The sequence below is a fragment of the Hemitrygon akajei genome, unplaced genomic scaffold (genome assembly GCF_048418815.1).
Source record: "Hemitrygon akajei unplaced genomic scaffold, sHemAka1.3 Scf000129, whole genome shotgun sequence".
In the NCBI taxonomy this organism is placed as follows: domain Eukaryota; kingdom Metazoa; phylum Chordata; class Chondrichthyes; order Myliobatiformes; family Dasyatidae; genus Hemitrygon; species Hemitrygon akajei.
The window spans coordinates 1098010-1123428 of NW_027332015.1; the positions used below are offsets into that span (position 1 = coordinate 1098010).

At 48.6% G+C, this 25419-nt stretch overlaps 1 protein-coding gene across 1 annotated transcript in view; it reads right to left on the reverse strand.

Moving 5' to 3' along the window:
• Positions 1–15710: 15710 nt before the first annotated feature.
• Positions 15711–25419, reverse strand: part of LOC140723707 (NACHT, LRR and PYD domains-containing protein 3-like) — a 31475-nt gene continuing 21766 nt past the window's right edge. Inside the window, exons 8-10 of the mRNA XM_073038262.1 lie at positions 16903–16989; positions 16580–16747; positions 15711–16415 (exon numbers count right to left, since the gene is read on the reverse strand). Of these exons, the coding sequence (XP_072894363.1) occupies positions 16328–16415; positions 16580–16747; positions 16903–16989 (343 nt within the window). The 3' untranslated portion in view covers positions 15711–16327. The remainder of the gene's footprint in view (positions 16416–16579; positions 16748–16902; positions 16990–25419) is intronic.

Sequence of the window (25419 nt, forward strand, 5' to 3'; positions counted from 1 at the left end):
TACATAACAACAGCTCATTGTCATGAAGGATTGAATGTGCGGAAGCGGGCGCCTTCCTGAGTTGCTCCCATTTGACTGTGTTTAAATAACAATCCTTCCAAAGCTTTCATAATATAATCTTGTCCGAATGCCAAAGAGACATTCCAATTATGTCTGCCTCAACTACTTTTACTGTCATCTCGTTCCATGTGCCCACCGCAATGAAAATTTTGTTACTCAGGAACTCCTTCAAAACTTCCCTTCTCGCATACAAATATAGCCACTAGTTTTAGAATCCACTCTTGGAGAAATGCTGACTATCTGCGCAATGCTGTTTATATAAATCTTTATATATTCACCCTTCAGCCTCTACCCCAGAACAAAAAAAAGTTCCAGACTATCCATACTTCCCGCTTACCTCAGACTCCAAGTTCCAATTACATCATTGTGAATCCTTTCCGCGTCCTTCAACAACACGTGAGCACTTCCCACTGAAATTCACTACTCTGCGCATGTCAACGGATCGCACTCTTTGTTTCCACACGTCACGTCACAGGGGCAGGTGTAAACGTACGAACTATTTTTCAGTATCTGTTCGATTGATGTTACTGATAAAATGAGCTTGTTGCTGCGGATCTGAGCATTGAGAGAAAGCCGCAGAATGTCCTTCCGGGTCACGCTGCATCTTCAGATTAACCATATCGCTGCTCTTCCTGATATCTACACTTAAAAAGCGGATTATCAGCAGGTGGGGTCCGGCCAGCTCAACGTCCAGTGACATCACTTATGATCCCAACAACAATCCCTGACGTTTGTATTAATAATGTTAATAAATGGCTTCACGGCACTGACGCCCTGTCTCTCGAATCTCTCTTTCCTATGGGGTCACACAGTCCTAGACGTCCTTTGATATTATGGAGTTTTTCCAGGAGTAGGCAAGGCAAGGGGATTAGTATCCTTGCCGAGGTTTGAACTATTTTAAATTAATCTGTGTTAATTAGTTTTGGTAGTGCCCGTGTTCTTCGTTGTTTTAATGTCATCATCATTGCTTGGCTTCGCGAACGAAGATTTCCCTCGTTTCTGCTGACGTCCCTTCCGGCTGGAGAGTGATCACTCCACTGCGACCTCAGAGCTGATCGACCTGCCGCTTCGTTCCTGAAGGCTGTTGTTACCGATATAATTTTCCTTCACAATAGGTCGTTTAATTTGTTATGTATGATGAGAAAACCAGATGAAGATGGGGTCCTGAGTTAACCCCCCTGTGAACTATGCTGCTAATGAGAGAGATAGATAAAGAGGGGGGCAGAGGCATCCTACTGCAGATGGGAGAGAGAGAGAGACAAAGATTTAAAACTTATGGCTGCATGGATGATTTAGTATTATGGCTTCTTCACTGATTGTTTATCTTTGCTACAAGGATACTCTTCTTTGCTCGTTAACATTCTTGCTGAGACAGCACCGAGTGGCCCAGTTTGATGGACATGGACATGGTCAGTTGATGGATGGCTGGTACCCCGCAGGGGGGATAAAAGGCAGGTCTGCTGAGGCACAAGCAGACACGCCACTGGATACTGAAAGAGCATTGCGCACCCTCAGGAAGGTGGCGTCTTGCAGGATCGATCAGAGGCTCACAGTCTGTGAAGTCAGGCCAGTGGGGGCTTGTGTGTATGTCCACCCTCGCCTGTGTGACAAGCTCACCACTGAAGAACGGTCTGGCCGGGAACGGTGGGGTCACAGTCGGTGGCCACAACCGCACAACAAAACAAGAGGACAACGGAAGGTTTGCCTGCTGCAACTGCTCATCTCCAACGGTACAACAGCAACTACTTCGACTTAAACTGAACTTAACTCTGCATCATCTTAAGACTATTCGTTTACCCCTAGACTTTGAAAGAGCTTGGTTTTGATTCCTATTTCCATACTTCTCTATATAACATTGCTAACCTGTTTTATATGTATATTTGCCTTTTATTTTACTGTATTAGTTTACTAATAAACACCTTTAGTTACAGTACCACCAGACTCCAGCGTATCATTCCATTTCTGCTGGTTTGGTAACACAGTCACGGGGTACATTACAAATTGGGGGCTCGTCCGGGATTTGAATACCTTTTATGAGGGTCCTGAATTTATGGGGGAGAATTCCCTTATCTGAATTGGTTGTGTGAAAAACCTAACAAAAAGAAAGCATTTGAAATGGATGTTGAGGGATTTCTCTTAAGTCCAGTCCCTGCAGGCTTTTGGAAAGCTAAGAAGGATGAGTTGTGGGAAGTTGTTAATGCATTGCAACTTAAGCCACAGGCAGGTATGACGAAGGTGGAACTCCGAATGGTAATAGTGTTGCACAATATTTCTACGAAGCATTTTAGTGAAAAGGAGGTAGAAATGTTTCCTCTGGAGGTCCAGATCCGTCTGGAAGAGATGAGGATAGAGAGAATTAAGTTAAGGGTGGAAGAAGCACGGAGGCAGAGAGTGGGAAGGGAAAGACAGAGACAATTCGAGAGGAAGATGTGGCAGTTTGAAGGTCCAGTGTTGGAGATTCATGATTTATATAGCCTGAAAGAGCTGGTTGTAGTTGAAAATTTTAAGGACTGTGTTCCCGATGATGTAAGGGTATCCCGAGATGAAAAGAATGCCGCTACCTTGAGGGAGTCTGCTGGGTTAGCAGACGAGGTTGTTTTAACCCTCAAGGTTGAGTTTGCACCCGATGTGAGTTGCCCAGAGAGTAACTGGGAGGATCAGGGGAACTTGGAATTTGAAGCTGGGACTGGTATTGATAGCCTAGAAGAGGCAGGTGTCCCGTTTGCCTGTGTTCAGGTTATTGTGGTACCTATGGATTCACAGGGTAGTGAAACTTGTGTTGAAACTCAGGAGAGGTCTGAGGTGTCTGACTAGGTTAAAAAGGAATGCAGTCCTTTTGGGTCAGATGGACTTGGTTCAGTGAGGAAGGGGTTAACCCTGGCACCAGTGGGATTCTGTGTCACTTGTGTTAGAAGGTGTTCTAAAAGTTAGTGATCAGATGAAAACTGGTGATGTGAATTTTATGGACAATATAGTGAAAGGGGCTGTTGTTCAAGATGACAATATAGAGAAAAAGAATTGTTTTGGTTTAGGGTTTGAGAGGCCACCTGTCTGGGTTACTATGGGGACGAATCGAAGTAAAGGTCGAAAAAGCGGATTTGATGGACTGTTTGGGAACTTTCTGAATGTAAACCTGGTCTTTCTAAGCTTAATGTTAGTGCTGAGTGTGGTAAATATTAATTTGCCACCTAGTCAGGGTGAAGTCAATTTAACAGTTCAGCTGACAAGTAAGCTTGTGGCTGCTGAGGACCCGCCTACAGATTCTGAAGTTTATCCCGCCTGCGCAGTCACCAGAAGCATGGTGAAAAGGGCTGCTGGAAAAGGCACTGAGGTATCTGCAGCAGACGTGGACTTAGCTGAGACGTTTTTACCGACCCTGTATCAGAAGGGGTTGGAGGATGAGAAGAAAGGGAATAGTGGAGCTGAGTAAGGGAGAGGAGGTGGATTTACCATTAGCGAGGAAGGAACTTATAAAAGAGCAGAGACGTGATGAGGAGCTTGTGGCATTGAAGGAGACAGCTCTCTCTGAAGCAGGATTTAAGAAGGTACCAGTGGGCTACTATATGAAGGAGGGAGTATTAATGAGAAAGTGGGGGCCGACCACCGTGCCGGCAGATGAGGAATGGGCGGTGGTACACCAGGTGGTGGTTCCGAAGGTTCTTCGGAACGAAATATTGAACCTGGCCAAACAAGATACCCCTAAGTGGACATTTTGGAGTAAGGGAAACGGTACATAGGGTTAAGAGGGACACGATTGAGGAGACCCTGGGGTTCAGCCCATTTAAGATTGTTTTCGGTCACAGGCCCAAGGGACCTCTGGTGTTTCTTAAAGTTAAATGGTCTAACCCGACAGTGCTTGTCAATGTGATTGACTATGTTTTGAAATTCCGAGAGAGGTTCAGCGGAATATGTGACATTGCCGACGAAAATCTGCGAGACTCCCAAATTAAAATGAAGCAGTGGTATGACAGACGAGCACGAGAACAGGGATTTCAAATGGGCGATAAGATCTTGGTTCTGTTCCCATTAGTGACCAACCCCCAACAGGCGAACTTCCAAGGTCCGTACAAGGTAATTAAGAAAATACACTCTCTGAACTATGTTATCGAAACCCCTGACAGGAGGAAGCCGAGCCAGTTGGTATACGTTGATGTGCTGAAAGGTTATCGTGATTCATAAGCTGCGCCAGTCGGTGCTGTCACGAAAACAAATGAGGCTGTAAGGATTGATAATGAGGGGCCCGAGCATCTTGAATAGATAAACATAGTGCCCACCAGACTAGAGAACTCTGTTATTTTGGCCAATTTTGCTGATAAGCTCAGTCATTTGAAGCCTGGACAGAGGGAGCAGCTGACAAAGCTAATTAACCGGCATGCAGATTTATGCCCAGACGTTCCGTGGAGATGCGAGGGAACAACACATGACGTTATTGTTACTTCAGCCCAGCCTATTAAGCAGCCCCCCCCCCCCCATCAGATGAATTTGGAAAAGATCAAGCTAGTGGAAAAAGAAATTGAACATATGCCAGCTGCTGGTATTATCCAGGAATCTTCCTCAGCGTGGGCATCTCCATGCGTGGTTGTCCCGAAGCCTGATGGTAGTGTAAGGTTCTGTACAGATTACAGAAAGGTGAATGCCATCACAAAGACTGATGCTTACCCTATCCCACGGGTAGATGGTTGCATTTATAAAGTGGGTAAGGCGAGATACATCACCAAGATTGACTTGCTAGAAGGATACTGGTGTGTTCCTTTAACTGACAGGGCTCGAGAAATTTCAGCATTTGTCACTCCATCAGGGTTATATGAGTACAATGTCTTGCCTTCTGGAATGAAAAAAGCTCCAGGGACATTTCAGAGAATGATTGACTCAGTGATTAAAGGATTAAAGAACACAGGGGCTTACATCGACGATTTAGTGGTTTGGAGTGATACGTAGGACGAGCACATTGAGGCTGTGGAGGAGCTGTTTAAACGAATATCTGCAGCCAATCTCACAGTGAACCTCACCAAAAGTGAGTTCGGCCATGCCACGGTCACGTACCTGGGGTATGTGGTAGGACAGGGGCAGCTGGCTCCTGTGCAGGCGAAAGTACAGGCTATTTCTGAAGTTCCCGTGCCGACTGATAAGAGGGCACTGAGAAGGTTTTTGGGAATGGTGGGGTACTATCGGAAGTTTTGTAAGGACTTTGTGGATATTGCCCTCCCGCTTACAAAGCTCTTGCAAAAGGATGAAACATTTGTGTGGAGCAATCCTTGCCAAGAAGCCTTTGAGAGGCTGAGAACTATACTATGTTACCTCCCTGAGTTAAAAGCACCTGACTTCGAAACCCTTCTCCCTGGCAACCGACGCAAGTGACGAAGCTGCAGGGGCAGTCCTACTGCAGAGAGCTGAGGGCGAAATTGAACACCCAGTGGCTTATTTCTCTAGGAAGTTCAATGTGCATCAGAGGTATTATTCCCCTGTAGAAAAAGAATTACTGTCACTTGTTCTGGAGTAACAGCATTTTGAGGTTTACATTTGTCCGGCACAGAAGCAAGTGATAGTTTATACTGATCACAACCCATTGGTATTTTTGACTAACATGAATAATAAAAATAGACAGTGATTAAATTGGAGTCTGGTGTTATAAGAATTTGATATTAAAATACAACATGTAAAGGGAACTGACACTGTAATTGCGGATTGTTTATCTGGATGTTAGATTTGAAATTATATCTGTGTTACTCTGTTGTTTAATGTCTGCATCTGTATTATATTAGATTCTGTAATGTGCCCTACTATTGAATTCCCCCCCCCCCCCGGTAAAAATACTTTTAAGGGTGGGGGTATTATGTGTGATGAGAAAACCAGTTGGAGATGGGGTCCAGAGTTGACCCCCCTGTGAACTATGCTGCTAACGAGAGAGAGAGGGATGAAGGGGGTGGGAGGCATCCTGTTGCAGATGGGAGAGAGAGACAAGCATTAAAATGGATGATTTAGTATTATGGCTTCTTCGCTAATTGTTGCCTTTAACGCCAAGGACATTTGGCCTGTTTGTGTGGATCCCTGCTGACACAGCAGACTGATGCCAGGTGCCTGCTGAGACAGGAGGGAGTGGCCAGTTTTATGGACATGGACATGGTCAGTTGATGGATGGCTGATACCTCGTCAGGGGAGATAAAAGACGGGTCTGCTGAGACGCCGGGAGACACGCCACGAGACGCTGCAAGGGTGTTGTGCACCCACAGGAAGGTGGGGGCTTTGAGGAACTAATCGGGAGATCGGTCACAAAGCTCACAGTGTGACGGCAGGACCGGTGGGGTTTGTGTGTGTGTCCACTCACGCCGGAGTGACGAGTCCACCACGGAAGAACGGTCCAGCCGAGAACAGAGGGGTCATAACCGAATGACCACATCAGTACAACGGAACAAGAAGACAACGGAAGATTTGCCTGCTGCAGCTGCTCACATCTCGCTCTCTCTCTCTCTCTCTCTCTCTCTCTCTCTCTCTCTCTCTCTCTCTCTCTCTCTCTCTCTCTCTCCTCGATCACTCCCTCTCTCCAACGTCACAGCAACAACTACCTCGACTTAAACTGAACTGAACTCTGCATTATCTTAAGACTATTCATCTACCACTAGACTACGATAGAGCTTGTTTTTTTTCTTTTTTCTACGCTTCTGTATTCATCATTGCTAACCAGTTTTATATGTATATTTGCATTTTTGATTCTGAATTGCAAAGTTTACTAATAAACACCTTTAGTTACAGTACCACCAGACTCCAACGTATCATTCCATCCCTGCTGGTTTGGTAACCCGGTCACGGGGTACGTGACAGTATACTCACTTTACCCTGGTTTCTGTCCTTGCTCGTATGAAGGTGGTTTACCTCCTTATGCATGTACTTCTCTGACAATAGATGTGTAACAGCCTAATATAACATTGTATGGAAAAACAAGATAACACTGATGCAGACATTTTTATACGTTCAACAAGGGGCTTTGTTAACGCAACAGAGTTAGTCAGTCTTTCAATGTTCGTCCTCAGCCTGGTCAATCTTACGTTGAACTCCCTCTCGGTTGCTGCCGCACGTTCCAGTATTTGTTTTTAGGTTTTCCTGCGAGTGAGCTAACGGCTGTCCGTCGTTTTAAGTTTTTCTAGTCTGTAACTACACAAACCCGCACTTCTACGGAGAGATTCGACACCAAACATGTCGCTTGTTTTCGGTAGATGTGTCCTGCGCGTGCGCAGCAGGAGGAGATTCGCCGAAATCTCCGTTTCAGTGTGGATAGAGATATTTTCAAAAACGCATAGTGTGGACGCCTATCGTTTTTACGCGAAACCGGCGTTTTCAAAATTATCCGGTCTAGTGTGGATGTAGCCCAAGAGTTAGCAATGCTATGCATATATATAGGTATAAATATAGTTCTCAATCTCATTCAAGCTCAGTGGCAGGAGTTACAGTCTTACAATGGTACGTAAGAAAGTTCTGTTCAGTCCACAGAACTGAGGCGAGAGACAGAGGTATTTGTAATCTGAATAAACAGGTGTCGCTGATCTTCCCGTTGCTCTCCGTATCCAAATGTTGACTACACCATGGGTACCGTCTTCAGGTGGTAAAGCTACTGATCCAGGCAGGGGTTAAACACAGCGGTACTTCCCACACAGTGACAGCCACTGGTCCAGTTCCACGACGTACGAAGTTACTCCAAAAGTGATTTGCCTTCTTCAGTGAACTATCACGCCCAGACAAGGGTAAACACGCAAGTGGTATTCACAATGGCTTCCGCCTCACCAGAGAACCCACTCCTGAGGATTAACGGTCTGACAATCACACTTCCGTATTCGAACGGAATCGAACTCACCCCTCACGGGCTACTTGGAGGGAGAGTCCAATCAGAGATCTCTTTGTCACTAGGTTTTCTCTGTTTCAAACCTTCCTCTCCTCTCTGCAAACTTTTTCTCGCTGCAGCGCTTGTGAGAGTCATTTATCAACACTCTGGATCGATCTCCACTCACCCCTTTTAAATTCCTGAATGTTTAAATCAGCCACCCCACGCACTGGTGTATTTCATTGACCGAAGCCATCTCGACTCTGACTGTGCCCTTGTATATTGCAACTCTACAAACCTCTGGTGAGACCGCACTTAGAGTATTGTGTTTAATTCCGGTCACCTCATTATAGGAAGGATGTGGAAGCTATGGAGAGGGTGCGGAGGAGACTTACCAGGGTGTTGCCTGGTTTGGAGAACAAGTCACATGAAGTAAGATTAGCAGAGATGGGACTTTTCACTTTGGAGTGTAGAAGAATGAGAGGGGACGATAGAGGTCTACAAGATTATGAGAGGCATAGATATGATGGATAATCAGTCCCTGTTTCCCAGGGCACCAACAGCAAACACCAGAGGGCATCAGTACAAAATTAAGAGGGGAAGTTTAGGGCAGACATCAGGGGTAAGTTTTTTACAAAGAGGGTTGTGAGTGCCTGGAATGACTTGCCAGGGATGGTGGTGGAGGCTAAAACATTAGGGGTATTTATGAGCCTCTTGGACAGGCACATGGATGAAAGAAAAATGGATTTATTTATCTATCTATTTATTTATTTATTTATCTATTTATTTATTTATTTATTTATTTATTTTTCTTTATTCTCTTTCGGGAAAATCCTTATCCGTGAAGGTTCGGAGATAACTGGAAGGATTTTTTTCCTCTCACTTTTTAAAAATTTTATCCTCAATTGGACAGCCCAATCTTTCTTTTTCTTTATTTTTTTCGTTCATTTTTTTGTTTCAGTTTAGTTAGTGAGGTTTTTGTTCCCTTTATCAAAAAAAATTCCAATCTTTTTTTATGATTGCTAGGAGGAGTTGTAATTTTTTTTTGACCGTTGTATATATAACAGCGTAACATTTTACCTGTCTGATTTTGACATTATATACATTCTGATTTGTATTACTGTTTATATGTCTTTTATATTATCTGTTTGCTAAACTCCTCCTCCGATTTGTATATTCTTTATTGGAAGATCAATAAAAAGATTGAAAAATGAAATGAAATGAAAAACTGGAGGGTTACAGGGTAGTGTGGGTTTAGTACTATTTTTAAGGTTTATTTGGGTCGGCACAACATGGAGGGCTGAAGGGCCTGTACTGTGCTGTAGTGTTCTATTCAAAACAAGCCGCAGGGAAAAACATTCATTGTCCATCAGATAACTCCACCTCCCTCACCATAGTAAACAAGTCTTTCTCACCCCCCCACCTCCTTTCCAATTTCTCTCTCTATATCTCTCTTCCCCCCCTCTTCCTATCTCCACTTCCTTTCGACTTTCTGGCTCTCTCTCCCTCTCTCTCTCTCTCTCTCTCTCTCTCTCTCTCTCTCTCTCTCTCTCTCTCTCTCCATCGCCCACCGTCTCTTATCTCTCTCTACCCCCGTCCACCTCTCTTTATTCATCCCTCTGTCTCTCACCCACACTCTATCCTCCCACTCTCTCTCCTCCCTTTTCAATTCCTCTCCCACTCTCTCTCTCTCTGTCCCTCCCCCCGCACCCTTTGCACACACACTCCTTCACTTCCCCCTTCACTCGCTGCTTTCCCTGTTCAGTTTATCTCCCCTCTCTCTCACATCCACTGTCCCTTTCAAACTTATCTCTCTCACTCATTGTCTCTCCCCATCTCTATTTCCCTCACTCTCCTCCTCCCCTACCCCGTCTCTTCTCAATTTAGCTCTCTCTCTTTCTCTACTGCAGACCATCGCCTGCCTGGTTGCGAATGTGATCTGCGCCCTCGCCTGCACTCCCGCCGTCATCCTGTACTCGCTGAACGTCCGCCTCTTCCCCTGCATCGGGTACTGCTACACCGGATGCCGGATGGTGAGTGTTCCGTCCCCCCCCCCCCAACACACACACACACACACACACACACACACACACACACACACACACACACACACACACACAAACTCACACACTAGCGAGCCAGCCCTCATCAAAACACCCCCACCTCAAACCCACGGCCTTCCCCCTCTCCCGCGGCGCTCCCTCTCTCCATGCCAAGCCTCCTCCGAACCCTCCCTCCCCTCTGTTGTAGCGGCCTCTCTCTCCTCTCCTCCACCCTCCGTCGACCACTTCCTCCGGCAGCTCGTTCCAGAGACGGACCACCCGTATCCCTCTAAACCTTTCCTATCCGTGTCCCTGTCCGAGTGTCGTTAATGTACCTGCCCCGACCACTTCCTCTGGCAGATCCTTCTACAGATGGACCATACTCAGTGCGAAATAGTTTCCCCTCGGGTCCGCTATTAAAACTCTAAAATCTGTGCCCTCTGGTTCAAGATTCCCCGACCCTGGGGAGCAGTCTGTTCACATTCACTCTATCTGTGCCCCCTCGTGGTTTTCACACCTCTGTAAGGTGACCCTACGCTGCAGGGAATGAAGTCCCTACCTGCCCGACCTCTCTCCGTAACTCAGCCCCTCGAGTCCCGGCGACGCCCACGTAAATCCTCATGAGCTCCCACCTCCGGTACACGGTGCCCTGTCTGACAATGGCGGGCATGCCAAACACCGCCTTCACCGCCCCGTCTGCATGTGACCCCACTTCCAGGGAACCATAAATCTAGGAAAATCTAGGAACCTAGGAATAATGGTGCATAGTTCCCTGAAGGTGGAATCTCATGTGGATAGGGTGGTGAAGAAAGCTTTTGGTATGCTGGCCTTTATAAATCAGAGCATTGAGTATAGGAGTTGGGATGTGATGTTAAAATTGCACAAGGCATTGGTGAGGCGGAATTTGGAGTATTGTGCACAGTTCTGGTCACCGAATTATAGGAAAGATGTCAACAAAATAGAGAGAGTACAGAGGAGATTTATTAGAATGTTTCCTGGGTTTCAGCAACTAAGTTACAGGGAAAGGTCGAACAAGTTAGGTCTTTATTCTTTGAAGCGTAGAAGGTTGAGGGGGGACTTGATAGAGGTATTTAAAATTATGAGGGGGATAGATAGAGTTGACGTGGATAGGTTTTTTTCTATTGAGAGTAGGGGAGATTCAGACAAGAGGACATGAGTTGAGAGTTAAGGCGCAGAAGTTTAGAGCCAACACGAGGGGGAATTTCTTTACTCAGAGGGTGGTAGCTGCGTGGACGCAGCTTCCAGTAGAAAAGGTAGAGGCAGGTTCGATTTTGTCATTAAAAAAATGGACAAGAAAGGAATAGAGGGTTATGGATTGAGTGTAGGTCGGTGGGACTCGGTGAGAGTAAGCGTTCGGCACGAACTAGTAGGGCCGAGATGGCCTGTTTCCGTGCTGTAATTGTTTTATGGTTATAAAACAAAACTTGGCGCGTTCCGTTAATCGAAGGCTAAAGTTCTCCGTCTCTCACCCCTCTCCCTCTTTCACCCCTCTCCGCCTCTCACCCTGTCACTCTCTCTGTCTCTGCCCCCTCTGTTTTCCACCTTTCTCTCCCCTCCCTGTCCGACCTCTCTCATCTCCTGCCACTCACCTCTCTCTCCCCCATCTGACTCTCATGTCTCTCCCTCGATCAACTGTCCTCCGCCACCTCTCTTCTTTCTCCCCCTTCCCTACCCTCATCTCTCTCCCACCAACCCCCTCTCTTCCTCACCCATTGACTCCTTCTCTTCCTCCCGGTCTGTGTCTCCCCACCGCCTACTCCAATAACCACTCTCACTCACTCGTCTCTCTTCCCCGGCCATCTTCTCCCATGCCCCTCCCTCCCTCTCTCTCTGTCTCTCACCTTTCACTCTCACCCCATTTCTCTCTCTCTCTCTCTCTCCACTCCTCTCTTTCCGTCTGGCTCTCTCCCCCCTCCCATGCTCCCTCCGCCAAACACCGAATCTCGCAGAGGTTTGTCAGCGGGATGACGGTGATCTTGCTGGTCAACTGCCTGGTCTCGCTGGTGATGTCGGTCCTCACGGCCATCGCCAACTGCAGGGACCTCGAGTGCTGCACCGCACAGCCTTTGGTGGTGAGTGGGATCTTCCTGTGCACGGGGGAGGGTGTGTGTGGGCGGCGAGGGATGGAGCATGGGTACAAGAGATGGGGGAGGTGAACAGCTTGGGGAGGGAGCAAGAGAGCGGGGTGGGTAGAGAGAGATGGAGGCAGAAAAGGAATAAAAGGGTGCGGAGTGGGGTGCAGAGAGGAGGATAGGGTGGGGAGAGGGGTGGAGAGAGGAGGATGGGGTGGGGAGAGTGGTAGAGACAGGAGGATAGGGTGGAGAGAGGAGGATAGGGTGGGGAGAGGTGGAGAGAGGAGGATAGAGTGGGGAGGGGTGGAGAGAGGAGGATGGGGTGGGGAGAGGGGTGGAGAGAGGAGGATAGGGTGGGGAGAGAGAGAGGTGGGGAAGAGATGGAGAGAAATGAGGGTACAGAGGGAATGGGCAGTGGGTCTCATCTCCTCTCCTCACATCTTTCTCCCCACCCCTCCTCAATCCGAGCCCTTCCTCTCCCCCACCCTGCAGAAAATGGTGGTGATCCACGCCAACCAGCCCGCACCGCCAGACCTCGCCTCCATCTTCTCCGGCAAGCCGGCGCCCACTCCTGCCTTTGACGGGCCCCAGTGACGACACGTCCCCCTACTCCACGGGACAGCCTGAACGATTCGGGCCGAGCGATCTGAGGCTCAGCCCGAAAAAAAAGTCAAAGCAGGACTTTCGAGATTGAGGAGGGGAGGGGAGGGTAACGGTGCTAGCCTCTTCCCGAAGTCACATTCCTCCCCCGTGGGAACCCCGCAGTTCTTGCTCCCTTGTTACGAGCCGCCCTCTCCCACCCTCGGCTCCCGTCACTCCTCAAACACTCCGCTCTCTCTCCCCTCTATCACCGCCCATCTCACCCTGGCTGGCGGCCATTTTTTGATGGTTACCATTGACAACCGCTCTCCCACCATTGTAGAATGTGGCACACCCTTTTCCTCACCTTCCACTCACTTCCCTTCCTGTTTATTCAATCTCAACTCCTCATCCCTCCTCTCCTTTCCCTCGGTGCCCGATCTCCTGAATCTCCATTTAACCTCTGCCGACAGCCATTTTGTGACAGTGTCAGACACTCCTTCCCACTTCCTCCACCACGAAGTGTGTCACTCCCTCACACTCACCATCTTGTCACCCTCCTTCCCATCCCATTATTCCCAAACCCCTTCCCTCCCTCCCCTCGCTCTCCTCTCCTCGCCACCTCGTATGCTGGTTGGGGCTGCCATTTTGCGATGTCAATCTTCGCCTCTCCTCATCGCCCTCTTTCTCTCTCTCTGTTACCCAGTAAGTCACTCCTCTACTCACCCCGTCACTCCTGACACCCTTTCCCCTCTCTGGTCCCTTGCCCTTTCTCCCGCCATCCACCACATTTTGGTGAACATTTTCTGATGGGAAATTTCGCTGCCCCACCCAATCCCTTCTCCCCCGTCCGTTGAGTGAGTCGCTCCCCACTCCCTTCTTGAGACAATGAAAACTCCCCGACCCATCAGACCTGACCGCGTCCCCGACCCCCGCTCTCCCTTTCTCCTTCCCAAGCCCCACTTTTTTGCAGCTCGCCTTATTTGCGAAGGATATGTCACCACTCATTCATCCACCACTACTGAAAAAGTCACTCACCAACACCCCCATCCTGTCCAATCAGACCTCTCAATCCCGTCCTATCACTACCCCACACTCCCCGTCCCACCACTCCCGCTCCCTCCCTCTCGCCCCGTCTTTATCTTCTCCATGTCGGGAACCAGTTTGTGACAGGAACTTTCGCCCCTCCCCTTTCCGTACCCTATTGAGTCAGTGACTTCGCCACGCTCATCGTCTCATCAGTCCACTCCTCGTGCCATCACTCCTCTTCCTCCCAAACCCCTCACCTCTCCTTCCCAAAACCCACATGTATATGGGTGTGTGTGAATATCTGATGGGACGGTGTGGAGGGAGATTCACTCTGTGTCTGAACCCGGGAGTGTGTGATGGGACGACGTGGAGGGAGATTCACTCTGTATCTGGTCCCGGCAGTGTGTGATGGGACGGCGTGCAGGGAGATTCACTCTGTGCCTGACCCCGCGAGTGTGTGACGGGACGGTATGGAGGGAGATTCACTCTGTGTCAGACCCCGGGAGTGTGTTAGGGACGGTGCGGAGGGAGATTCACTCTGTGTCTGACCCCGGGAGTGTGTGACGGGACGGTGTGGAGGGAGATTCACTCTGTGTCTGATCCCTGGGAGTGTGTGATGGGACGGTGTGGAGGGAGATTCACTCTGTGTCTGGTCCCAGCAGTGTGTGATGGGCCGGCGTGGAGGGAGATTCACTCTGTGTCTGAACCCGGGAGTGTGTGATGTGACAGTGTGGAGGGAGATTCACTTTGTGTCTGATCCGGGTGTGTGTGATGGGACGGTGTGGAGGAAGCTTCTCTCTGTGTCTGACCCCGGGAGTGTATAATGTCATACGGTGGAGGGAGCTTCACTCCGTGTGCAACGTCAGTATTCCATCCCCCATCCGTCTCGTACTCGGGACCGCAGCTGTTTACAATATACATTAATGATTTAGATGAAGGGATTAAAAGTAAAATTAGCAAATTTGCTGATGACACAAAGCTGGGTGGCAGTGTGAAATTTCAGGAGGATGTTATGAGAATGCAGGGTGACTTTGACAGGTTGGGTGAATGGGCAAATGTATGGCAGATGCAGTTTAATGTGGATAAATGTGAGGTTATCCACTTTGGTGGCAAGAACAGGAAGGCAGATTACTATCTAAATGGAGTCAAGTTAGGAAAACGGGAAGTACAACGAGATCTAGGTGTTCTTGTACATCAGTCAATGAAAGCAAGCATGCAGGTACAGCAGGCAGTGAAGAAAGCTAATGGCATGCTGGCTTTTATAACAAGGGGAATTGAGTATAGGAGTAAAGAGGTCCTTCTGCAGCTGTACTGGGCCCTGGTGAGACCACACCTGGAGTATTCTGTGCAGTTTTGGTCTCCAAATTTGAGGAAGGACATTCTTGCTACTGAGGGAGTGCAGCATAGATTCACAAGGTTAATTCCCGGAATGGCGGGACTGTCATATGTTGAAAGATTGGAACGACTAAGCTTGTATACACTGGAATTTAGAAGGATGAGAGGGGATCTGATTGGAACATATAAGATTATTAAGGGATTGGACACACTGGAGGCAGGAAGCATGTTCCCGCTGATGGGTGAATCCAGAACTAGAGGCCACAGTTTAAGAATAAGGGGTAGGCCATTTAGAACAGAGATGCGGAAAAACTTTTTCACCCAGAGGGTGGTGGAAATGTGGAATGCTCTGCCCCAGAAGGCAGTGGAGGCCAAATCTGTGGATGCATTCAAGAGAGAGTTAGATAGAGCTCTTATAAATAGCAGGGTCAAGGGATATGGGGAGAGGGCTGTAACTGAGTACTGATTGTGTATGATCAGCCATGATCACAGTGAATGGCGGTGCTGGCTAGAAGGCCGAATGGCCTACTCCTGCACCTACTGTCTATTGGTCTCACGTGTGATATTATCGTCAATTGTTTCTGTCTGCGGGGATCAGTTAGCCAGGGCTTTGGTGGAGATCCTGGGCATCCGACCTCCTTCAGCCTGGAGCTGAGACGCTACTGTGTCAGTGTGAGGAGCTCCGACCCACTGTTGCAGTGCACAGGGTGCGGAGGGCAGCAGAAATCTCAAATAAAACTCGAGTCCGGCACCAGGACAGGAAGTTACAGCGGTTTATTGATTTCATGATGACAAACATAAATTAAACAATGTGTGAGCCGCTGACGTGCCGGAATAAATAAGCTGCTCCCGACTCACTCACAGTCACACACAATTAACTGACCGGCGACAACGAGTGACAGTTTGAATAACCAGTCCCGTTTCTCACCGTCACTCTGCATCGGGGAACCGATGATTATAAAATCACACTTCAGGGCCGTGTCCGGGATCGCTGCATATCCAGAGTCACTGCCGAGTGATTTGTCAATTTAACATCATTATATAGGTCAGGCTGCCCAATGCACCACCCTCCGCAAAGGGAGCAAAATGATTCTCAGTCCCAGACTGAGCCTCGGAACCCTGGCTCTTCATGTCTGGGTATTTTTCTGGGTGTCACGTGGGAGCCTCGAACACGCACAATCGGCGGAAGCTGCGCCGCCTGACAACAGGCGGAAATACGTCACTGCAGGACCGCTCCCAGCGACACATTGCGCGAGGCCGGTTCCGTTAAAACCGTTGGGAATCAGCCCCGGCGCGCAGCCATTAAAGGTAAGGACGGGAGTTAAAGGGGACGGCGGGGAATCGGCCAAATGTCCTCATCCCGCGGGCGGGGATGTTCACACGATCACTGACAGTCTGGGTCTGACTCCCCGCCGATATCTCAGTTCCTTCTCTCCGGACTCACTGAACTGATTGCTCGCCAGCCTGAAACAGATGGGAGAATAAAGATGAAATAAACAGATTACACAACAGTGTCAGTAACAGGGGACCGGGGTTAATCTTTCAACAACACTCACAGACAAATATCACCAGAAAACCCGCGGATCCGCTGATATTTTATCACATTGAACACTAACACAAACACTCACCAGATCCACTCCAGACTCGGGAGGGTCAGTATGAGGCGGCGGAGAGCGGGGACAGATCGGTCTGTCAGCGAGTTTAATCCCAGATTCAGCCCTGTCACTGATGGGTTTGTACTGAGAGCGGAGACGAGATCCTCGGCACCAGAATCTGTGAGACCGACACCCCACAGCCTGGAGATGCGAGAGAGTGAGGGTGAAGGACACAGAGAGACAGGAGACGGTACAAATCCCCAGTGTTTATCAGTAACACAATTACTGATCACATTAGTGTTCAGTATCAGACATCCAGTGACTGTAAACACAATCTCCCACAGTCTGGTACTTACCCCAGTGTCTGTATTTTACACTCCGGTTTCCTCAGAGCCGCAGACACCAGTTTCACTCCTGAATCTCCCAGTTTATTCCGCCCAAGTCTAAACACAAACAGACAGATTGATGAACAAAGTGATTCAAACCGTGGGTCTGAGGTATTTTCTCTCACTTGGATATTTCCAGAAACATTAAACTCTTCAGTAAATCACTGATCGGAGTTCCCATCACTGTCAATGTCCCTCACTGACCAGCTCCAGGGTATTCACAGAATGTCAGTAATTTCGACTGTCGGTGTGACCCTGTAAACCCCACATATTCTGTCTCATTCCCCGATGGTTAGAAAAGTGTTCCTGACCGAAATGCAGAAATGTCTATGGGACACAGTGAAATAGACCCACCCGAGCTAAAGGGATGGGGAACAGAGATCCCACAGGAGAAAGGGGAATGGGGAAGAGAGATCCCACAGGAGGAAGGGGGATAGGGAAGAGAGATCCAATAGGATGAAAGGGGAAGGGGAAGGGAAATCCACCAAGAAGAAAGGGGGTGGGGAAGATAAATCCCACAGAAGGAAGGAGCATGGGGAAGAGAGATCTGATAGGAAGAGGAGGGACGGGGAAGAGAGATCATACAGGAGGATGGGGGATGAGTAGGAGAAATACCTGAGGAGGAATGGAGATGGGAAAGAGAGATCCCACAAGAAGAGGGAGCATGGGAACAGAGGACCAACAGGAGGAAGGGGGATGGGGAAGAGAGATCCCACAGGAGGAAAGGGGATGGGGAAGAGAGAGACCACAGGAAGAGGGGCATGGGAAAAGAAGATCGACAGGAGGACGGAAGATGGGGAAGTCAGCGCCCACATGAGGAGGTCGAATGCACGAGCTATCCCAGAGGAAGAAGGTGGATGGGGAAGGGATATCCATGGAGGAAGGGGGTTGGGGAAGAGTGATCCCACATGAGGATGAGGGATGGGGAAGAGTGATTCAACAGCAGGAAGTTGATGGGGAGGAGAGACCGCACAGGAGGAAGGGGGATGGGGAATAGAGATCCCACAGAAGTAAGACGGTTGGGGAAGATATATCCCTAGGAAGAAAGAGGGTGGGGAGGAGGTATCCCACAGTTGGAAGTAGAATGGGGAAGAGAAATCCGACAGGAGGATGTAGGATGGGGAAGAGAGATACATCAGGATGAATTGTGGAGGGAAAAGACAGATCCCACAGCAAGAGGGGGCATTATGATTACCCACAGGAGGAAGTGGGATGGGGAAGAGAGATGGAACAGGAGGAATGGGGATGGGAAGAGAGATCCCACGGGAGGAAGGGTGTTGGGGAAGAGACATCCCACAGGTGGAAGGTGACGGGGAAGAGAGATCCGACAGGAGGAAGGGGAAAGGGGAATAGACATCCCATAGGATGTTGGGGCATGGGGAAGACTGAACCCACAGGAGGAAAGTGGAATGGGAAGAGAAATCTCACAGAAGGAAGGGGAATGGGGAATAGAGATCCCACAGGATGAAAGTGGATGGGGAAGAGAAATCCCACAGAAGGAAGGGGAATGGGGAATAGAGATCCCATAGGATGATGGGGCATGGGGAAGAGAGATGAGACAGGAGGAAGTGGGTGGGGAAGTGAGATCATACAGGAGGTTGGGGGATGAGTAGGTGAGATCCCATAGGAGGAAGAGGGATGGGGAAAATAGATGCCACGGGAGGAAGTGGGATGGGGAAGAGTGATCCCTCGGGAGGAAGGGGTTTGGGGAAGAGAGATCCCACAAGAGAATGGGTAATGGGGAAGAGAGATGCTGCAGGAGGAAGGGAAATGCGGAAGCGAGATCTCACAGGTGGATTGCTACCCATGCCACGTGCTAGTCAGGCTAGAAATAGGAAGATAATGCAGCTAAATACGTGGCTGAGGGGATGGTGCATGAGGGTGGGGTTCATGTTTCTGGACAATTGGGCTTTCTTCCAGGGGAGGTGGGACCAGTTCGAATTGGACAGTTTGCACCTGAACTGGAGGGGGACTAACTTCCTTGCCGGTAGGTTAGCTAGTTCTGCTCCGGGGGTTTTAAACTAGATTGCAGGGGGAGGGGAACCAGAGTGTTAGAGCAGATAGTGATGTGGAGAAGGATAAGGGTCATACGAGGACTGCTTGTATAGACAGATATCAAAGGTTTGAACGTGACATAAATGTTCTCAGGAACATTTATTTCCATGCAAGGAGTATTGTAGGTAAGGCAGATGAGTTTTTGGCGTGGATTGGCACGATAATGATATCGACATTATTGCTATTAGTAAGACTTGGTTTGCAGGAGGGGCAGGACTGGCAGCTTCATGTTACGGGTTTCCATTGTTTCAGACGTGATAGGGGGTAGGGATGAAAGGGGGAGGAGTGGCATTACCAGTCAGGGAGAATCTCACAGCTGTGCGTAGACGGGACTGCCTGGAAGGTTCGTCTACAGAGGCCATATGGGTGGAGCTGAGGAATGGGAAAGGTGTGAGCACACAAATAGGGTTGTATTATAGACCGCCCAATAGGCAGAGAACTTTAGTAAGGCCTTTGACAATGTTCCACGTAATAAGTTGTTTCAAAAGGTGCAGACACTAGTTATCCATGGAGAGGTTGTAAACTGGATTCGAAATTGGCTGTGTGGGAGAAGACAGAGAGTGGTAGTGGATGATTGCTTCTCAGACTGCAGGCCTGTGACTAGTGGTGGGCCTCAGGGATCTGTGCTGGGACCATTGCTGTTTGTTGTCTATATCAATGATCTAGATGATAATGTGATAAATTGGATCAGCAGGTTTGCGGATGACACTAAGATGGAGGCGTTGTGGACAGCGAGGAAGGCTTTCAAAACTTGCAGAAGGATCTGGACCAACTGGAAAAATGGGCCAGAAAATTGCAGATGGAATTTATAACATATAACTGGTAACCATATAACAATTAAAGCACAGAAACAGGCCATCCCGGCCCTTCTAGTCCGTGCCGAACGCCTACTCTCACCTAGTCCCACCTACCTGCACTCAGCCCATAAGCCTCCATTCCTTTCCTGTCCATATACCTATCCAAATTTTTTTAAATGACAAAATCGAAACTGCCTCTACCACTTCTGCTGGAAGCTCGTTCCACACAGCTACCACTCTCTGAGTAAAGAAGTTACCCCTCCTGTTACCCCTAAACTTTTGCCCCTTCACTCTCAACTCATTCCCTCTTGTTCTAACCTCCCTTACTCTCAATTGAAAAAGACTATGGACGTCAACTCTATATATCCCCCTCATAATTTTAAATACCTCTATCAAGTCCCCCCTCAACCTTCTACCCTCCAAAGAATAAAGACCTAACTTGTTCAACCTTTCCCTGTAACTCAGGTGCTGAAACCCAGGGAACGTTCTAGTAAATGTCCTCTGTACTCTCTCTATTTTGTTGACATCGTTCCTATAATTCGGTGACCAGAACTGTACTCAATACTCCAAATTTGGCCTCACCAATGCATTGTAGATTTTTAACATTACATCCCATCTCCTATACTCAATGCTCTGATTTATAAAGGCAAGCATACCAAAAGCTTTCTTCACCACCCTATTCACATCAGATTCCACCTTCAGGGAACTATGCACCATTATTCCCAGATCATTCTGTTCTACTGCATTCCTCAATGCCCTACCATTTACCATGTATGTTCTATTTGAATAATTCCTACCAAAATGTAGCACCTCACACTTATCAGCATTAAACTCCATCTGCCATCATTCAGGCCACTCTTCTAACTGGTCAAAATCTTTGAACTACACGCTTTGAAAACCTTCATTATCCACAACGCCACCTATCTTAGTATCATCTGCATACTTACTAATCCAATTTACCATTCCATCATCCAGATCATTAATGTATATGACAAACAACATTGGACCCAGTATAGACCCCTGAGGCACACCACTAGTCACCACTTTAATGCAGACAAGTGTGAGGTGTTGCATTTTGGAAGGACAAATCAAGGTAGGACATACACAGTAAACGGTAGGGCACTGAGCAGTGCAGAGGAACAAAGGGATCTGGGAGTTCAGATACATATTTCCCAGAAAGTGGCGTCACAGGTAGACAGGGTTGTAAAGAAGGCTTTTGGCACCCTGGCATTCATAAGTCAAAGTATTGAGTATAGGAGTTGTGATGTTATGGTCAGGTTGTACAGGACATTGGTGAGGCCAAGTTTTGAATATTGTGTGCAGTTCTGGTCACCTAACTATAGGAAATATATCAGTAAGATTGAAAGAGTGCAGAGAAGATTTACTAGGATGTTGCCGGGTCTTCAGGAGTTGAGCTACAAGGAAAGATTGAACAGGTTACGACTTTATTGCATGGAGCGCAGAACAATGAGGGGAGATTTGATAGAAGTTTACAAAGCTCTGAGGGGTATAGACAGGGTAAATGCGAATGGGCTCTTTCCACATAGATTAGGAGAGATAAATTGCAAGAGGACTTGGCTTCAGGGTGAAAGGGGAAAGGTTTAGGGGGAATGTCTTCACTGAGAGGGTGGTGAGAGTGTGGAACGAGCTCCCATCTGATGTAGAAAATGCGGACTCACTCTTGAGCTTCAAGATTAAATTAGATAGATGCATGGATGGGAGAGGTCTGAAGGGTTATGGACTGGGTACAGGTCAATGGGACAAGCAGAATAAAGTTTCGGCACAGAGCAGAAGGGCCGAATGCCTTGTTTTCTGTGCGCTGGTATTTTATGATTCTATGAAGGGGTGTGGGGAGGAGAGTTCACTCAGGTGGAAGGGCGAATGGGAAGAGAGCTCCCACAGGTGGAAGGGAGATGGGGAAGGGATATCCCACAGGAGGATGTGGGAAGGGGAAGAGAGATCCCAGAGGAGGAAGGGGGATGGGGAAGAGAGATCTCACAGGAGGAAGGGAGATGGGGAAGGGATATCCCACAGGAGGATGTGGGAAGGGGAAGGGAGATCCCATAGGAGGAAAGGGGAATGGGAAAAGCGATCCCACCGAAGGAAGGTGGAAGGGGGATGGTGTAGAGAGATCCCACAGGAGGAAGGGGGATGGGAAGGGATACCACTGGAGGAAAGGGGATTGTGAGGGGATCCCACAGGAAGAAGGGGATGGAGAAGGGATATCCCACAGGAGGATGTGGGAAGGGGAAGGGAGATCCCATAGGAGGAAAGGGGAAGGGGAAAAGCGATCCCACTGGAGGAAGGGGGATGGGGAAGAGAGAACTCGCAGGGGGAAGGGGGATGGTGTAGAGAGATCCCACAGGAGGAAGGGGGATGGGAAGGGATACCACTGGAGGAAAGGGGATTGGGAGGGGATCCCACAGGAAGAAGGGGATGGGGAAGAGAGATCCCACAGCAGGATGAGGGAAGGAAGAGTGATCGCACATGAGGAAGGGGGATGAGGAAGAGTGATCCAACAGCAGGAAGTTGATGGGGAGGAGAGAGTGCACAGGAGGAAGGGGGATGGGGAATAGAGATCCCAGTGAAGGAAGGGGGATGAGAAAGAGATCCCACAGGAGGAAGGGGGACGGGGAAGAGAGATCCCACAGGAGGATGGGGGATGGGGAATAGAGATCCCAGTGAAGGAAGCGGGATGAGAAAGAGATCCCACAGGAGGAAGGGGGACGGGGAAGAGAGATCCCACAGGAGGATGGGGGATGGGGAAGAGGGATACATGTGGAGGGACAAGACAGATCCCACAGGAAGAGGGGTCATTATGATGACCCACAGGAGGAAGGAGGATGGGGAAGAGAGAGCCCACAAGAGGAAGTCGGGTGGGCGAGCGATCCCAAAGGAGGAACAGGGATGGGCAAGAGATATCCCACAGGAGGATGGGGGATGGGGAAAAGGGATCCTACAGAAGGAAGGGGATGAGAAAGAGAGATCCCACAGTAGGATGGGGGATGGGGAAAAGAGATCCTACAGAAGAAATGGTGATGGAAAAGAGAGATCCGACAGGAAGAACGGGGAAGAGTAGGAGAAATCCCACTGGAAGTGGGGCTTGGGAATACAGGCCCCACAGGAGAAAGGTGGTTGGGGAAGAGAGATGGCACAGGAGGAATGCGGATGGGAAGAGAGATCCCACGGGAGGAAGGGTGCTGGGGAAGAGAGATCCTACAGGTGGAAGGTGATGGGGAGGGGTTATCCCACCGGATGAAGGGAGATTGGGAAGAGAGTTCCCATAGGAGGAAGAGAGCTGGGAAAGAGAGATCCGACAGGAGGATGAGAGATAGGGCAGAGAGATCCAACAGCCGCACGGTAAAGTGGAAGAGAGTTCCCAGAAGAGGAAGGAGGATGTGGAAGAGAAATCCCACAGGAAGAAGTGGAATTGGGAAAATATATGCCAGAGGAAGAAGGGGGATGGGGAAGAGAGAGATCCTACAGGAGGAAAGTGGTGGGGATGAGAGATCGCACAGGAGGAATGGGGATGCGGAACAGAGATCCCATTGGAGGATGGCAAATAGGGAAGAGAGATCCCAAAGGAGGATGTGCGATGGGGAAAATAAATACCACGGGAGGAAGGGGTTTGGGGAAGAGAGATCCCACAAGAGGATGGGTAGTGGGGAAGAGAGATATACAGGAGGAAGGGAAATGGGGAAGCAAGATCCCATAGGAAGTGGAGGAATGGGAACAGAGCCCCCACGGGGATCAGATGGATGGGGAAGAGATATCTTTCAGGAGGAAAGGGGTTGCGGAAGAGAGATCCAACAGCAGGAAGTTGATGTGGAAGAGAGAGATCCCACAGGAGCATGGGGGGTGGAGAAGAGAGATTCCACTGTAGGAATGGAGATGGGGAAGAGAGATTCATCAGGAGGAAGGGAGCTGGTGATGAGAGATCCCACAGGATGATGGGGGATGGAGATGAGAGATCCCACAGGAGGAAGGTGGATGCTGAGGAGAGATCCAACAGTTGGAAGGAAGGGGGAGTGGGAACAGAGAGGCCAGAGGATGAAAGGGGGATGGGAAACCGAGATCACACAGGTGGATTGCGATCCATACCACGTGCTAGTAAGGCTAGAAATAGGAAGATAATGCAGCTAAATACGTGGCTGAGGAGATGGTGCATGAGGGAGGGGTTCAAGTTTCTGGACAATTGGGCTTTCTTCCAGGGGAGGTGGGACCAGTTCAAATTGGACAGTTTGCACCTGAACTGCAGGGGGACTAACATCCTTGCAGGTAGGTTAGCAAGTTCTGCTCCGGGGGTTTTAAACTAGATTACAGGGGGAGGGGAACCAGAGTGTTAGAGCAGATAGTGAGGTGGAGGAGGATAAGTGTCATGCGAGAACTGCTTGTATAGACAGATATCAATGGTTTGTCCGTGATAGAAATGTTCTCAGGTGCATCTATTTCCATGCAATGAGTATTGTAGGTACGGAAGATGAGTTTATGGCGTGGATTGGCACATGATGATATCGACATTATTGCTACTAGTAAGACTTGGTTTGCAGGAGGGGCAGGACTGGCAGTTTCATGTTCCGGGTTCCCATTGTTTCAGACGTGATAGGGGGTTGGGATGAAAGGGGGAGTAGTGGCATTACCAGTCAGGGAGAATATCACAACTGTGCGTAGACGTGACAGTCCGGAGGGTTCGTCAATAGAGGCCATATGGGTGGAGCTGAGGAACGGGAAAGGTGCGACCACACGAATAGGGTTGTATTATAGACCGCCCAATAGGCAGAGAGAAGTGGAGGAGCAAATCTGTAGAGAGGTAGCAGACCGATGTAAGAAACAGAAAGTTGGAATCGTAGGGGATTTTAACTTTCCACATATTGACGGGTCCGCCAACTCTGAGAAAGGGTTAGATGGCGTGGAGTTTGTTCAGGAAAGTTTTCTAAATCAATATATTGAGGTACCAACGAGAGAGGGTGCAGTACCTGATCTCCTATTAAGGAACCAGACAGGTCAGGTGACAGAAGTATGTGTGAGCAAACATTTTGGGTCCAGTGACCATAATGTCATTAGTTTCAAGATAATTCTGGATAAGGATAGGACTGGTCCATCAGTTAAAGTTCTGAATTGGAGAAGGGCCAATTTTGTGGAAATGAGAGAGGATCTGGGAAGAGTGGATTGTGATCAGTTGTTTTCCGGCATGGATGTGTTCAGTAAGTGGAACGCCTTCAAGGGTGGAATTTTGAGAGTGCAGAGTTTGCATGTTCCTGCCAGGATTAAAAGCAAACTTAACAGGCATAGGGAACCTTGGTTTTCAAGGGATATTGGCGATCTGGTTAAGTAGGTGTTTAGCATGTATAGGCAACAAGGGACAAATGAGGTACTTGAAGAGCACAGAAAATGTAAGGGAATACTAAAAAAGGAAATCAGGAAGGCAAAAAGAAGACCTGATGTTGGCACATCATGTGAAGGTAAACCCGATGGGTTTCTTCAAGTAAATTAAGAGTAAAAGGATAGCAAAGGACAAAATTGGTCCCCTAGAAGATCAGAGTGGTCATCTATGTGCGGAGCCTCACGAGATGGGGGAGATCTTAAACAGGTTTTTTGCATCAGTGTTTACACAGGAAACTGGCATAGCGGATAT